General features: G+C 51.3%; 1 protein-coding gene across 1 annotated transcript; it reads left to right on the top strand.

Annotated features, from left to right (window-relative positions):
- The first annotated feature begins 4890 nt into the window (after positions 1–4890).
- Positions 4891–12741, top strand: Krt78 (keratin 78). Its single transcript, XM_017595335.3, has 9 exons — positions 4891–5763; positions 6153–6367; positions 7253–7313; positions 7615–7710; positions 8426–8590; positions 8942–9067; positions 10276–10496; positions 10702–10736; positions 10819–12741. The coding sequence occupies exons 1-9, from the start codon at positions 5398–5400 to the stop codon at positions 12573–12575; spliced, it is 3042 nt and encodes a 1013-aa protein (XP_017450824.1). The 5' UTR covers positions 4891–5397; the 3' UTR covers positions 12576–12741.
- Positions 12742–16541: the final 3800 nt, after the last annotated feature.

The raw sequence follows: 16541 nt of genomic DNA, 5'->3' as shown, positions 1-16541 counted from the left end.
TGATTGCCAAGTTCAAAGCCTGCATCTGGGCTACAGAATTCGTTCAAGGTAACTTAGGCAACTGAAGGAGACTCTGTCTCGAGATAAAATAAAAAAAGAGGGATCAGGCTGTAACCCAGAGGTTGAATGCTTGCCTCACATTTAAAAAAGTCATGTGTTCTTGGTATGAAACACACACACACACACACACACACACACACACACACACACACACACACACACACACTTCAACTCTTCAAACTAATACTGTCGGATGCCTAGTGAATGCTACCCCTCATCTGGCTGGAGGGCAGGCTGGCAAACATGGTGGAGTGGTAGGGCCTTTGAGGGTTTGGTTTGCTTCATGAGGCAAAGGCAGAGGCTCACTTGAGCAGTTTGGAGGCTCCTGGAATGAGGTGAGGAGGTGCGCTGGCTTCGTTCCCTGTTCTCGCAGTGTGGGTGTTGTTGGTTAAATCCCTTAGATCCTAGAGTGAGTCCTAGAGCAGACATCATATGAGTTCAGCTGGTGCAATCTCTCTGGTTACTAAGGAAGCATGGCCTATGCCTGCCCCACACCCTCAGGAATGTGGGCTCAAGCGCAAAACAAAGGTATTAGATTCTGTGACCTCAAAGCTTCTCGAGGACTTCATGTTGCATAGCATAACAGGCACGGGAAATATCACAGACATGGATTTGACCCCACACTTGGTGTGACATTCATCCTTCTTTAACATAAAGTGAGAAAAGGATGTTTGATCCCAGTCCCTGTGGGACCCCAGAGGTGTACTTAAGCAAGGCCCACTGAGGAGCCAGGCAGGGAGGCCCCAATTCTTTTTTTCTCTTTAAAACAATTTAATGTCATTGGGCATGGAGACACACACCTTTATTCCCAGCACTCAGGAGGCAGAGGCAGGTGGATCTCTGAGTTTGAGGCCAGCCTGGTCTACAGAGTGAGTTCCAGGACAGCCAGGGGTACACAGAGAGTCCCTGTCTTGAAAAACTAGAAAAAGGTTGTTTTGTGGTTTTTAGTTTTTTCTTTTAAATTCATACAAGAACATCATATCTTCGTCACTTTCGCCCCCTCCGCTCCCCCTCCAACTCCTCCCATGTCAACTCCACATTCATCGTTCCTTCTTTAGTCATTATTGTTAAATTGAATTGATTTAGCTCTGTTCATGTGTACAGGTGTTCAGTGCCAACCCCTGGGGACTGGACAAACTATGTGGGGCTCACTTTTGGAGGGGCATGAGTCCCCCCTTTTAGCAGGCATTGACAACCCGTAGCTCTTCATCTAGAGGTGAGACCGCATAGAATTTTCTTTTTTCTTTTCTTTTTTTTCGGAGCTGGGGACCGAACCCAGGGCCTTGTGCTTGCTAGGCAAGCGCTCTACCACTGAGCTAAATCCCCAACCCCAAGACCGTGTAGAATTTTTCCTGTCTGCACTGCCCACACTGCCAACTGATGTTGTCATGGTGCTGTCTTGTTCAGGCAACTGGGTGGTCGAGAGTTACCGTGCAATGTCCTTATCACATAGAGAAGATGCTACCTCATGGCAGATGACCTGGTCCCCTGGCTCTTACAATATTTCTGCCCCTTTCATGGCTTTCCCCAAGCCTTAGGGATTGTGTTGCAGACATATCTGTTAGGGTTGGGCACCCCACTGTTTCTTTTTCTCTGCACTTAGACCTCTGGTGTACCCCTGTAATAGTTTTCACCTCTTGCAAAAAAGAAAGCTACTTTGACGAGGGATGAAGGCTACATCCCTCTTTGTATATAAGCATATGTATTTAGAATACAGTTAGAATTAAATGGGCTTAGGAACTGGCAATGTGGCCTTTCCAGCTATGGGTTACAATTCCAGGTATACGTTCCCTCCTGTTGAGTGGACTTTATGCCCAATTAGACAGCGTTGGTCACCCTAAGATAAAGGTGTCCCTATTGCACCATCACGGAGATCTTTCTGGTCCAGTCATTGTGATCGGAGGCTTTACAGCTGGGTAGGCCTGGAGATTGCTTTCCCCTTGGTGGCACGTGTAGCATTCTGCTGACACACGAACTTTCAGAAAGTTCCTCCAGGTCCCGTGCCCTGAGTGTGCGAGCGTGTGACATCTTCCTCAACAGGGTCTTACCTCATTTATTGCCTTCTGTGAGGCGACAAGGGGCAATGCCGACAGCCAGTGCTGTTTTGAGAGTCTCTTGAAGTGCCCTGAACAAAAACTCAGAGGGAGGTTTCCCGAGCTTGGCACCATCTTTTTTTCTCTAGATGGTCTACGACTCTCAAACAGAGCCACAGTGTCCCCATCAGCGTCATAATTCTGTTTAGTTACTTATGTATGCGTACAATGCACTGATGCATCTTTAAATAAACGTAAAATAGTGCTTCCCTAAGCCTTTTCAACCATCCTTGGTGTTTTCTCTCCGTCTTCTCCCCGCCTCACTGTTTTCTTCCCTCTCTCAGATGAAGTTCCCCACCCCATTTTCCCACTTCGTGGAACTGATATCCTACTATCTCCCTCGCTATAGCCTCCCCTACCCCCATCCCGGCACAGACCCTTTTTATTTTCCTGACTCCTGCGGTTACTCCAGGTTCTATACATGTAAAGATTCAGAGCTAGATTCCACAATGAGAGGGAATGTGGCATTTGTCTTACTGGGTCTGGGTTACCTCGGTCGGTTGAAAGTGATCCAGTTCATCTGTTTCCTCGGAAAGTTCGTGGCCTCAGTTTTCTTTACAGCTGTGTAGTATTCCACTGTGTCTATGCATCACCCACCCACCCATTTGTTGTCTGCTGTCTCCTCGATTTTTCACATCTTATCTGTCTGTCTATCCATCTATCATCTATCAGTGTCTGTCTGTGTATCTATCTATCTATCTATCTATCTATCTATCTATCTATCTATCATCTATCTACTTACCTATTCATCCATCCATCTATCCATCTATATACCTGTCTATCCATCTATCCATCACATATCTATCCATCCATCCTCTCCCTCTCTCTTTCTCTCTCTCATCTACCCATCTATCCATCTATCCATCTATCCATCCATCCATCCATCCATGCATCTATCTATCTATCTATCTATCTATCTATCTATCTATCTATCCATCCATCATCTATTTGTGTATGTATGAATGTGTGTGTGTATGTATGTGTATGTGTGTGTATGTATGTGTGTGTGTATGTATGTATGAGTGTATGTATGTGTGAGTGTGTGTGTGTTTGTGTCTGTGTGTGCATGTGTAGCATGCATATACAGAGGGAGAGGGCAACCTGTGCGATTTGGTTCTCCTTGCTGCCATGTAGGTCCCAGCAATTGAACTCAGGTCCCAGAGCTTGGCAGGACCACCTGCTGAGCCATCTCACTAGCCCCTCAAAATGGTTTAATTTGCATTTCTCTAATTGCTAAAGGTGTTGAACACTTTGGGATATTTAGTAAGCATTTTATCTCTTCTTTTGAGACCCCTCTGCAAGGAACCATAGCTGACTTTAAATTTTTTTTTTCTTTTCTTTTTTTCGGAACTGGGGACTGAACCCAGGGCCTTGCACTTGCTAGACAAGCGCTCTACCACTGAGCTAAATTCCCAACTCCTTAAATTTTTTTTAATGGGCTCATTTGTTTTCTCAGCTCTGCTTCTTTAGGTCTTTATTTTATACATTCTGGGTATTAGCCCTCGCTTGGATGTATGGCTGGGAAAGATTCTCCCCCACTCTGTGGGCTCCCTCTTCATTCAGTTGATTCTTTCCTCTGCTGGGCAGAGGCTTTTCAGTTTGGTGAGGTCATATTTGTCAACTGTTGGCCTTAATTCCTGAATGGAAAAGTCTTATTTAGAAAGGCCTTTTCTACACCCGTATCCTATAGGGTGGCATTTCTGTTTCCTTCTAGCTGTTCAGAGTTTCAAGTTTCACACTGAAGTCTACTCGGGGCTGATTTCTGTGCAGGGCGATAGACATGGATCCTGTTTCACTCCCCTACACGAGGGCAAAGCTTTCTTTTACAGTGCCTCTCACCGTGGTGGGGATATTTTGGAGATGAGGTTTTAGTGGGATCCAAGTAGATTCCAGGCAGCCTCCCCTTCCTGCAGCACAAGCAGCCTTTTCTGGGGTCTTTTCTCTCCACATCCCTGGCTTACCTGACCCCTTATATCTTGCTTAAACGTCTTTGCTACCTTGGCCTCCTCAAAGACTTCTTTATATCCCTTGAGGTGATGCCAGTGGCTGGGGGGAAGGAGGAAGGGGCTTTTTACTCCTGGAGGGAGCAGAAACGTGCTTGTGCATGGTTGTCTGGCCTGGGTGGAGAGCCTGTGTGGCTGTGCTAATTGCCAAGAATGACTTCCTCATAGCATCTCTCGGGTGTTTGGTGAGTTTCTGTTTGTTCTTGTTTGGAGTAGCATCCTCAAAGACCCCAAATATCCCACCTTCAGAATTCACCAGGTGCTAGGAGAGGAAGTGAAACAGGACCACTGCTGTCTCACTAGACACAACCCCATGAATCAGAGATGAGAGGCCCAGCGATCTCCAGGGAGGGTGAGGAGACCCTGCCTTCAGACTGAAGGTTGGACCACAGTATTAGGTAAACACTAACATTAGGCAAACGTCCCTGCTAGACCAGAGATGGGATCCATCGTGGGTGACTCCCAGAGCCCCTGTTTCTGCTCTCCACCTCCCAGGCACAGTTTCCTAGATGCACAGTTTATTTTGGAGTGGGCGCCATTCATTTATCCGCTGGAGGGGCTTCGGCTGGCCCCAGCTGGAGGGGTCTGGCGTGGTGTGTTGGGAGGAATAGGGCCACAGGATTGGCTGCTGCTCTGCAGATCCTGGCTAAAGATACCTGCTCGGCGTGGGGCAGGTGCTGACTCTCGCATGATTTCTGGGTTGGGCTGAAGGAGGGACTGGGTGCCCTGCTTTTCTATGTATTTCCACACTGTGGAGCGTCCCGGATGCATCACCTCTGCCAGCCTGGTTGCTCAGGGTCTGTGCTGCCTCTGTGAGGTTGGATCTCACTTTGGGAGCTGCAGTCTTTCCTGACCTGCTGTCCCCAGCGCGCGCGCCCCTTCCCCGCTACCCTCTCCTCGGCACAAACTCTTCTCACTCTTTCCTTGAACACCCTCAGTGATGTCGATACCTAGAACCGTGGCTCAGGTCTCGAGACGCTTCCTTGTCTTTGGCTTCTAGGGCAGGGACTGGGTCTCCTACCTCAAGCTTTGCACGTGCCACACACCTATTCTCCAGGTGTGTCAGAGCAGGTCAGCCGCAACAAGCGGCAGACACAGTCAGACTGAGAACATCTTGCTATCCGAGGCCCAGCCCAAGGACGGGAGGGGATAAAAGTCTCGTGCCAGGGCCCCAGGGCAGAAGCACACACACCGTGACCATCTCCAGTCTGTCTGAAGCTGCGGGCCTGCTTGTCTCTGCCATGTCTCTCTCTCCATGCCGGGCCCAGAGGGGCTTCAGCGCTCGCTCAGCCTGCTCTGATTTTTCGGGGGCTCGAGGCAGGACCAGCTTCAGTAGCAGGAGCCTTAGCTCCTCCAGGAGATGCAGAGGAAGCTCTTGTGGGAGGGCCTGGGGGGCAGAGACCAGGCAAGGAGTACGGTTTGGACAGGGTAAGGGAGGGCCTGGGCTTTCTCAGTGCCCTCCAGGGGGCATCCAAGCAGTGACCATCGACCAGAGTCTGCTGACCCCACTGAAGATCGAGGTTGACCCCCAGTTCCAGGTGGTGAAGACGCAGGAGACTCAAGAGATCAGAACCCTCAACAACCAGTTCGCCTCCTTCATTGACAAGGTGAGGGTAAACGGCCTTGCCCCTGCCTCTGGGCCTCCCACAGACAACTGCTCTAGTGAAGAAGTCCAATTTTCCTGCCACTTTTCCTAATCACCTCAGTGGCAAGGATGTCCTCCCGGGGTCTAGCTAGAGGCTTTCTGGCTTGCTGATGCCCTGCGATTCCACAGCTGGGGCCCAGGGACACAGAGCCGCTGGCTAGTGATGAGAAGTCTGACCTCTTATTTCAGCCAATCAAGGATATGCCCAGGTTCTTGAGGGAGGGCTTGGGGTTCCTTTGTATGTGCAGGGGTGGGAGGCAAGTGGCCCATAAGAGGGTCTCTGAGGCTTCCCTCTCCACAGAGAGTGCCAGGGGAGTCCCAGGAGTCTCAGGACCCTGTGTCTGGCTATAGGTACGCTTCCTGGAGCAGCAGAACAAGGTTCTGGAGACCAAGTGGGAGCTGCTGCAGCAGCTGCAGGGGAATCGTAGCCCTCAGGGCCTGGAATGTGTCTTCGAAGCCTGCCTGGCCCGGCTCAGGCAGCAGCTGGAAGAGCTGCAGAGAGAGCGGAGGGCTCTTGACTCTGAGCTGAAGACCTACCAGGACCAGGAGGATGAATACAAGACCAAGTAGGGCAGATGTTTCTGTGTGGTATCTAGGGGGTGGTGCGTGATGTGCTCTGTCAGGCTGAGGGTTTCCTGAATGTCCATCACCCAGTACTGCACGGCTGACCTCCCTTCTAGCTCTTGACTTCCTCTCTCCTCATTCACAGTGGTTACTTGTAATATGTACAGGAGACCCCTCCCTCTCCAGGCCCAGAGAGACCTGGGAAAAATGTTGAGGGCTCTCTCCAGAGAGCCGAGGCCTAGCCTCAAGGGTCCATGGGTCTGGTCAGGACTGGGAAGGGCTTATTTGAACAGCATCTTGATAGCTTTCTCGAGAAATTCCTGTTTAGCAGGCTGTGGGGCCGATGTGACTCAGACACGCTCCAATCTTGGGCGGAGGAGAGTCACTTTAGTACATCCATCTCCAGATCCATGGTGCGATTCACAGCCAGACTGTGGTTCTAGGCTCTCTACCTTTGCAGCTTGGTGGGGCAGACAGCTCTGGGCTGAGGGGTGGTGAGGGCTGGAGAGCAAGGGCAGGCCTCCTGCTTCTTTCTCCCAGCCATGGTGGTTTCTACTGTTAACATTCAGGGAAAAGGTCATCTTCTTTTGTGGTTTTCAGTGTTAGTAGGGAAGCAACAGGGCGGGGGCTAGGGCATAGAGGAGGAGGTGCCTGAAATTCCAGATCAGCTGTGAATTATCCTATTCCCATGATTAAATGTCCCTTTTCCTGCTCAGAGGCCTCCAAGTGCTTGGGAAACCGGGGTATAGATAGGGCATACAAACCCTCTGACAGAAAATGGGAGAAAGGTCAATGGTGGCTCCTGACTTGAGGCCTCTGAAGACAAGGACACTCAGGGTATGGGGGTGGGCTCTGACCTGTGCCTGACTCCCCTCTTCCATTCGCAGGTATGACCAGGAAGCATACAAGCACGCCTCGGTGCAGAATGACTTTGTGGTCCTTAAGAAGGTGGGAGGGGCTCAAACACTCAGGAAACCCCATACTATGCCCTAAACCTGGTCCTAGGCTGGGAGGCCAGAGGGTGGAGGTGTGACCGCGGACACGTTCACACTCTGCATGTAGTCAGCAAGAGGTTATGAGGCCGGGATGGAAGTGGAGGCAACACAGAGGGTTGGGGTTAGCCAGGGATAGTGTCCTGCAGATAGTGCTGAGCAGGGTGGATGGGCAGAAGAAAGGGGTCTTCAGACACAGCAGCACGGGTGTCATGAGAGGAAGTGGGGGATGCATGGTTTCTGTCTCTTGTCCTCAGGACGTGGATGAGGTTTTCCAGAGCAAGATGGATTTGGAAGGCAACCTGGAGTCTCTGAGAGAGCACGTCTGTTTCTTGACACGTCTGTATGAGGAAGTAAGGACTCATGAAGAACAGGGAGAAATAAGAAAGGGGTCAGGATGGACAGCTCCCTGTGTCCAGGAGGGGAGCCACTAGGAGGGGGAGACCTACTGGAATAGCTTTGGTTTGTGGTCACCACCTGACAATCAGCTAACCAATACCAGCATGAGAAGTCATCAACTAAGAACCGGATGAAACCCTCATGGCGCTTCTATCGGAAGTCAGACAGAAGCAGCAGTCTCAGGAAAATAGAAATCCTGTCCTGTGCTAGAAGGTGGTAGACATTACGGAGGACAGGGAGGGTTGGAAATACAGACAGGTGGCCATTGCAAAGATGCTGGATGTGAAAGGCAAAATCAGGCTGAAGTGTGGAGGGAGGCGCTCTTCAGGCAGGTAGTTTCTGGGACTCTGGCAGAGGTGGTGTCCTCAACCAGAGGAAATGTGAGGTGGCCAGTGTAAGGGTGGCCAGTGGTGGGAAGACTGTGTGGGAAGGGAACTGATGAGGGGTGAGAGGGCTTTAGGGACAGGTGACCTGAGGCCTTGTTGGTATTTTTCCTTTACTATCTACATTTCAAAGGTCACCAGAGACTAACTCAGTGGTCCTTACTCTGCAAATCTGGACCACCCCTGGGTGATGGGCAAATGGATGGACATTGAGGTACCCTTCTCCCTCAGGGAGACAGAGGTCAGGGAGCCATGGTGGTAGACACTGAGCTTGTCTCTCTCATAGGAACTGGGACAGCTGCAGACACAGGCAAACGATATGTCCGTGGTGCTGTCCATGGATAACAGCCGTTGCTTAGACTTCAGTGACATCATCGCTGAGGTCCGCGCCCGTTATGAGGAGATCACGCGGACTAGCAAGGCCGAGGCTGAGGCTGTGTTCCAGACCAAGGTGCTGTGGCCCTAAGAGCAAGCTGGGAAGGGTCGGGTGGTCCTATTCACACACCAGGGAGGTCACCAACTCTGGTCCTATTGGGGCAGCTCTGATAACAACCATGACGTTTGGGACTTAGAGGGCAGGGCTGTGTCCACAGTGCAGGAGGGGGACAATGGTCAGAAACAAGGAGACAGGCTTGGATCTCTACCAGGCATATCTACCATGTCCGGAGCTCAGGCAGTTGACTGGCACTGGGAAAATGCAGACATCGGGAGGCATCTATCAGGGTGGGAAGACGGCATGTCCCCAATTCTTGGGTCAGAAGTAGCTGTGACTCAGCCAGTGGTGTTACCTTTGTGCCCTCAGTACCAGGAACTCCAGGAATCAGCCCAGCTTCAAGGGAACAGCATGAAGGAAGTGCAGGTGCAGATCTCCCAGCTCCGGCAGGTCATACAGAAGCTGCAGAGTCAGATTGGGAGCCTCAGGAAGCAGGTATGCTGTCAGTCTCTACTGCTGCTTCGTGTCTTGTCCCTCCACCAACTGTCTGCTTCTTAGTTGGGTTTAGATGCACAAGTGTGTGTGTGCATGTGTGTGTACATGTGTGTGTGCATGTGTGCACGTGTGTATGTGTGAGTGTGCATATGCATGTGTGAGTATGTGTGTGTACATGTGTGTGTGCATGTGCGTGTATGTGTGACTGTGCATGTGCATGTGTGTGCATGTGCATGTGTGTGTACATGTGTGTGCATGTGTGCACGTGTGTATGTGTGAGTGTGCGTGTGTGCATGTGTGTGCATGTGTGTGAGTATGTGTGTGTACATATGTGTGTATGTGTGTGTATGTGTGCATGTATGTGTGCGTGTGCATGTGTGAGTATGTGTGTACATGTGTGTGTGTATGTGTGCGTGTGTGTATGTGTGACTGTGCATGTGCATGTGTGTGCGTGTGCATGTGTGTGTGCATGTGTGTGCACATGTGTGTGTGCATGTGCGTGTGCATGTGTGTGAGTATGTGTGTACATGTGTGTGTATGTGTGTGTGTATGTGTGCGTGTGCATGTGTGAGTATGTGTGTGTACATGTGTTTGCACGTGCATGTGCATGTTGTGCATGCATGCATATGTGTGTGTCTGGATAAACAGGGCTCCAGATCATTTCATGGCAAGGCGGAGGGGTTGGAGACAGATCTTCAAGTCATTTCTGAACTGCTCATTCTCTGTGAACTCCAGTCCCTGTGCTGTTCACTGCAAGGAGGACCATCATTTACAGTCCACACGCAGGCGAACATCTTGCTTTTGCCTTTCTTGGGGAGAGAGTTACTTTAACTCTCATCTCATCTCTTCTTTTCCTCCACAAGCACACAGGGACTGGATTTAGGACTCACACTAAGTACCATGTGCTATCACGAGAAGTTTAATTGAGTATTTCAGTCAAGACCTGCTTCTAAAAAGATCATGTCCTGAGGTTCTGGGTAGACACAAAGATGCTGGGTGTTCTTACTGAGCCCTCTGCCACAGGAAAAGAGACTGTTAGGCAATGTTTTCCCTTAGGATGGGGGGGGGGCAGGCATGGGTATCATGTGTAACTTTGAGTGCATGAAATTAGGGTCTATCTGGGTCTTCAAATTATATCCATGGTGGGTGTTTTGAGAGACCCTGTTATGTTTGCAACCGCTCTCTCCCTCATTTCTACTCCCCTCCAGAATGACAGTCTGCAATCAGCCATTGCTGATGCCGAGCAGCAAGGGGAGATGGCTCTGAGGGATGCTCAGGCCAAGCTGGATGAGCTGGAGGGTGCTCTGAGAGCAGCCAAGCAGGACATGGCACAGATGCTCCGTGACTACCAGGAACTGATGGGCACAAAGTTGTCCCTAGATGTGGAGATTGCCATGTACCGGAGACTGCTGGAGAGCGAGGAGTGCAGGTGGGGGAAGTGGGGAGTACCTGGGGATGGGAGGCGGGGTTTGGGGAGGACGGAAGGCTAGTGTAGGCTTCTAGGGGATTGTGAGAGATTTCCTGACCATGTCGGTCACTAAGGACAACCAACTCTGCTGGGAGGGGTTTAAAATGGGAAATTATAGTCTTCACAGCCTTTCTTAGCATCTCCTGTCTCGTTCCTCTTCTTCCAGGATATCCAAGGAGCACACCAGCCAGGTCACTGTCTGTGAGTATGAGGGGATTTGAGAGTAGGGGTTCCCTTGTAGTGCTGAAGACCCTGCTATGACACCAGTGCATTTTCTTGGCAGCCATAGAAGAAGGCAGCATTGTACCTGGAAGAAGTTGTGGAGGCCAAGTGGTCATCCCTGGAAGAAGTTGTGGAGGCCAAGTGGTCATCCCTGGAGGAGTTTGTAGTGGCCAAGTAGTCATACCTGGAAGAAATTGTGGTGGCCAAGTGGTTATCCCTGGAAGAACTTGTGGAGGCCAAGTGGTCATCCCTGGAAGAACTTGTGGAGGCCAAGTGACCATGCCTGGAAGAGAATGTGGGGGCCAAGTGACAGTGCCTGGAAGAGAACATGGAGGCCAAGTGATCGTGCCTGGAAGAGAACATGGCGGTCAAGTGACGGTGCCTGGAAGAGAACATGGCGGTCAAGTGACGGTGCCTGGAAGAGAACATGGTGGTCAAGTGACGGTGCCTGGAAGAGAACATGGTGGTCAAGTGATGGTGCCTGGAAGAGAACATGGAGGCCAAGTGACCATTCCTGGAAGAGAATGTGGGGGCCAAGTGACCATTCCTGGAAGAGAATATGGGGGCCAAGTGACGGTGCCTGGAAGAGAACATGGTGGTCAAGTGACGGTGCCTGGAAGAGAATATGGGGGCCAAGTGACCGTGCCTGGAAGAGAACATGGAGGCCAAGTGACCATTCCTGGAAGAGAATGTGGGGGTCAAGTGACCATTCCTGGAAGAGAATATGGGGGCCAAGTGACGGTGCCTGGAAGAGAATATGGGGGCCAAGTGACCGTGTCTGGAAGAGAATATGGGGGCCAAGTGACCGTGCCTGGAAGAGAATATGGGGGCCAAGTGACCGTGCCTGGAAGAGAATGTGGGGGCCAAGTGACCGTGCCTGGAAGAGAATATGGGGGTCAAGTGACCGTGCCTGGAAGAGAATATGGGGGTCAAGTGACCGTGCCTGGAAGAGAATGTGGGGGTCAAGTGACCGTGCCTGGAAGAGAATATGGGGGTCAAGTGACCGTGCCTGGAAGAGAATATGGGGGTCAAGTGACCGTGCCTGGAAGAGAATATGGGGGCCAAGTGACCGTGCCTGGAAGAGAATGTGGGGGTCAAGTGACCGTGCCTGGAAGAGAATGTGGGGGTCAAGTGACGGTGCCTGGAAGAGAATATGGGGGTCAAGTGACGGTGCCTGGAAGAGAATATGGGGGTCAAGTGACCATGCCTGGAAGAGAATGTGGGGGTCAAGTGATCGTGCCTGGAAGAGAATGTGGGGGCCAAGTGACGATGCCTGGAAGAGAATGTGGGGGTCAAGTGACCGTGCCTGGAAGAGAATATGGGGGCCAAGTGACCATGCCTGGAAGAGAATGTGGGGGCCAAGTGACCGTGTCTGGAAGAGAATATGGGGGCCAAGTGATGCTGCCTGGAAGAGAGTGTGGGGGCCAAGTGACCGTGCCTGGAAGAGAATGTGGGGGCCAAGTGACCATGCCTGGAAGAGAATGTGGGGGCCAAGTGACCATGCCTGGAAGAGAACATGGTGGTCAAGTGACCGTGCCTGGAAGAGAATGTGGGGGCCAAGTGATGCTGCCTGGAAGAGAGTGTGGGGGCCAAGTGGGCACTTGTGACCACAGAGGCTGGAAAGGTAGCTTTGGGTCTGGAGGCTGCTCTAGCATTGTAACCGGTGGCTTTGATGTCCCCCAGGGGTCTGGGTACAGCCCCATCATGGGTTCCTGTTCTGTATCTGGCTCAGGCTTCAGCTCTGGCTCTGGCTCCAGCTGCCGCACCATCCTGAAGAAGACAATGGAATCAAGCCGGAAGACGTCTGTCATTTATTGAGTGACCAGGCAGTCACATCCCTTCTGAGCCCAGTAGCCTTGCTCTGAGCCCATCCCCCATGTTTAGTACCCACAGCCCAAGGCAGCTCACTGGGCACTGGAGAAAGTCAATAAAGTCAGGCCTGCCTGCTGTTCTGAGTGCTCAGGGGCAGGTCCTGTTCTGCACACTCATTTGCATCTCATTTGTGTGTGTGTGTGTGTGTGTGTGTGTGTGTGTCCCCTACATGGTGCATAGGCTCTGCCCTCCAGCCAGAGTTTCTACTCCCTGGTCCATGGTCCTCAGGCTGGCCTGGAAGACTAGGCTTTGGCAAGACTCAATCTCTAGTTCAAATACGCTTCAGTAGGAGGGAGTGTCTAAATGGAAGGTGGAGACCAGGACTCGGGAGCCTGCTTGGTCCCATCCCCTACCGTCCTGCCTTCTGTTTCTGTCTTGTGAAGTGTCACAGCACCCAGTCCCTGTCATCTCCTTCCCCTCTTCCCAAACTATGTTCAGAGCCACAGTCTGATGCTCCTCTGACAAGTAGTGGGCCTGCCATTCTCCACGTCTCTCCTGCTCTGTCCACTCTGGCCGCCCCCAGCACAGTCCCTCCCACCTGTGACGCTGGGCTTCTTTCCGGCCACAAGTTCAGATGTCCTGTGTTGCGAATGGGGGTTTGTGGGAGGTTGCTTTTTGTCCTGTCTCCCTTTCTATGGCTCAGTGATACCTAGGGCAGCCAGCCTGCTTCCTGCTACCCCTCCCACTACCACCTCAGAGCCATGGCCTGGCTGTGGCACTCCTGGCTAGGAACATCCCAGCAGGTGCAGTCCAGCCCAGATGCTTGGCAACAGCTTTGAAATGGGTTCCAAGGGCGTTTAGAGGCGAGGTTGAAGGGCAGAGACCAAGGTTCCCCACAGCAAGTGTAGATTCTATGCCATGCCTACCTGCCATTCAACTCTGCCCCCCTAACCAGAAGACCACAGGCTGTGCTTCTCTCCAGCCCATTCTCCTCGGAAGGAAGCCTGTGACTATGGACAGTGTCAAGTCTGTCTGATGGCATCTCCCTGGCTTCACAGCTATCTTATCAGGGAAGCTCCTTAGGGCTCTGGTGTGTTCTCAAGGTGCCCCTTGAACATACTACTCCATCTCCCATGCCCCAGGATGTCTGGTGGCTCCCACAGCTTGTTCCCCAGTTAAGGCTGTCTGCTTAACCTTGCTCTGGTTCTGACTTTAGGCAGTTCTCTGCTTCTTCTTCTTCCCATGTCTGTATCAAGTTTTCCCTCCTTCTAGAAACCTTTCTTACAGTCCCAGGTCTGAGCTGTTGGACCCTTTCTGTGCCCTGCACATTCTGGTGGCCCTGTTGTAGTCCCTGGTTATATATTTGGTTCTGATGGGGGACCCCATGTCTCTATGAGCCTGGCACCACTTGGCCATTTTTTGTCCCCGTGTGCACAGGAAAGGGATCCCATGGGGATTTGGAATGATATCCCTAACCCCAGTGGATCCCTGAACCTATCTGGATTTGAGCCTAGAAATGTCTTCTCTTTCAGGAAGCTCTGAGGGAAGCTACTCGTACGGGAGTCAGGGTTGGGGCTAGGAGGTTCTGGGAGGATTGACTTCTCCACCCACTCTGCATGCTGTATGAGTCTCTTTAATGTTTCTTCCCTGTTCCTTCCCTGTCTTGGGCCCTGGAGAGAGGCAGCTTGGCTATGCTGCCAGCTCTGTGGCCAGGCTTGAAGTTCTGCTGCTGTACCAGGGAGAGGGCAGCTGCAGGATTCCTCATTACTTATCTGGGAAGAAGCCATGCATGCCTACCTGTGTGCAGCAGACATGGGAGGGTGCTTGGGTCCAAGCGCTAACACTCCTGGTGATGCAACCTTGACTCCAAGAACCCAGAGTGGTGGTGGTCTGTAATCTCAGAGGCCCAGAAAGGAGGATTGCCATGAGCTCAAGGACAGCCTAGGCTACATGAGCTCCAGAAGCCTGAGCTAGACCCCATCTCAGGAAAGACAGACAGACAACCACAACAACAGCAGCAGCAGCAGCGGCAACAGCAACAACAACCACTACCACAACCACCTCTCACTGCCCCGCACTACCCCACAGTAATTCAACTGAGCCCTAGTGATGATGTATACATTCACTCTCCCTCTCCACTCCAGGGCAATTTTCTTTACCACAAAGGACTCAGCTTCTTACTCCTGCTTTGGTGAGGGTCTTGGTGAGGGACCCACAGTCTAAAACAGCCTGGGGTGTTTGGGAGGTGAGTTCTGAATGCACTGTGAGAAGCATAGGTATCACAGAAGCCAGTTTGGAAGTGTCCGTGAGTGCTGGGGCATCCATCGTACTTCCAATGTTCAAAGGTTTCTTTAATTAAATAATTAAACTTGAGCATACAGGGTGTTACTCTGAAGGCTGGCTTGGAACTACGTACACCAGGCTATTCTCAAACTCACGGTCAACCCACCTTAGCCTTCCAAAATCTGTGATTACAGATACGAGCCACCACACCAACCGAATGGAGACGTTTTTACTTTATTATTATCAGTGTGTGTGTGTGTGTGTGTGTGTGTGTGTGTGTGTGTGTGTGTGTGTATGCTAGGTCGGGTGACAACCTTTAGGACTTGAGGACTCGATTTTCTCCTTCTCAGGTGTGAGGGAAGGGAATGAAACTTTGAACTCTGGGTTTATGCAGTAAAGTGCTTTTGTTCACTGAGCCATTTCCCTGTCCCCAGATGAAGAACTTCTTTATGGCCTTGTCCTGGAGCACATGGTGGGTCCAGCCCATGCAGTGAACCATGCTCAACCTTTCATCTCTTTTCCCAACCCTGATTCCTTTATGTGTTGAGAGATGAAGTGACCTTACAGGAAGGATTACTTCCCGAGGTTTACCAAGGACCAGCAGGCCAGGCGAGCTGGAAAGCAGCCACCAACCCCTCTAGCGAATGGGTTAACTGTTTCAATTTACCTGAGACCAAGGAGACTTTCAGTGTCAAACTACACAGGTCAAGGAGGAGCAGGGTATCAGTTGTCCTGCCTGGAGTTGAGGAGACTTAAAAACTTGGTACAAGCAGAGAATGGTTTCTGGAACAGTTTGAGGGACCCCAGGGAGAAGGGTGATGCTGCAGGGTGAGGGTTAGCAAGAATCTGCATTTCTCTCCCTTCTGAGCTCCTCTTTGGTTATCCTCATCGGAAGAAGGAAACAAGAGAGCAGTGCCAGCTGTGAGGAAGGTGGGGGTGGCTCTGAGGTAGCATGGAGACAAGGGAGAACGACCAGAGCTGGGGGAAGGCATCCAACCCTACGTGTAAGGTGTTCAGGGCACACGGGGTCACACAGCTGGCTCTTGGTATGTGCCGATATAACATGGGGTCTTACTAGACTGGAAAGTCCTACTTCTCTTGGGAGGCCCCTTTCCCTGTGTTCTCCGTGTAGTTCAGCATCCAAGCTGTTAGGTATTGAGGGATACAAGCTACCATTATCCGCCATTCTGACCCATGCTTTTGGAGGCAGCAGCATTAAATCTCCCAAGCTCTTATCTCCTGCTAGGGGAATGCGAGCAAGTGAGTCTCCATTTGGAGGCCCTTGGTAGCTGGCAGTGGAAGAAGCAGTAGGCTGTAGTTCTTCCTTTGGAAACCCCCTCCCTGGACCTTTCTCCACAATGTCTGTGGGAGGCCGCAGATGTGGATCAAGCTTAGGCACTCACTGCCCATGGATCAAACCTTGGCAGGAGGCTTACCTCCTAATTAATACACGGTAGCCATTAAATCACTTCTTAACTACTCTTCTGTTTCCCAGAGTTGCTGTGGCATCCTGGTATCAGCAGGAGAGATTCCCCCTGGTTGCTTGATTCATGGATCTTTATTTTCTTTACTCCTGTTCTGTTTGCAATCATTCCTATAAACTCCGCTAGTTAACAAAGGCACGGGGGTTTCTTCCTGAAAGATTCAAAAAGCCAGGTGTTGGTGGCACACAGGGGTCACTTCAGAGCG

This window comes from Rattus norvegicus, chromosome 7, assembly GCF_036323735.1.
Source record: "Rattus norvegicus strain BN/NHsdMcwi chromosome 7, GRCr8, whole genome shotgun sequence".
In the NCBI taxonomy this organism is placed as follows: Eukaryota; Metazoa; Chordata; class Mammalia; order Rodentia; family Muridae; genus Rattus; species Rattus norvegicus.
Note: the sequence above shows the minus strand (reverse complement) of the source record. Positions and strands in the feature narration are given on the sequence as shown.

Bases quoted from the DNA above. Each gene is read 5' to 3' on its own strand.
- Krt78 (XM_017595335.3), top strand. From the start codon at position 5,398: ATGTCTCTCTCTCCATGCCGGGCCCAGAGGGGCTTCAGCGCTCGCTCA. The intron at 7,711-8,425 runs GTAAGGACTCAT...TCTCTCTCATAG, and splicing joins TGACACGTCTGTATGAGGAA to GAACTGGGACAGCTGCAGAC. The intron at 8,591-8,941 runs GTGCTGTGGCCC...TTGTGCCCTCAG, and splicing joins AGGCTGTGTTCCAGACCAAG to TACCAGGAACTCCAGGAATC.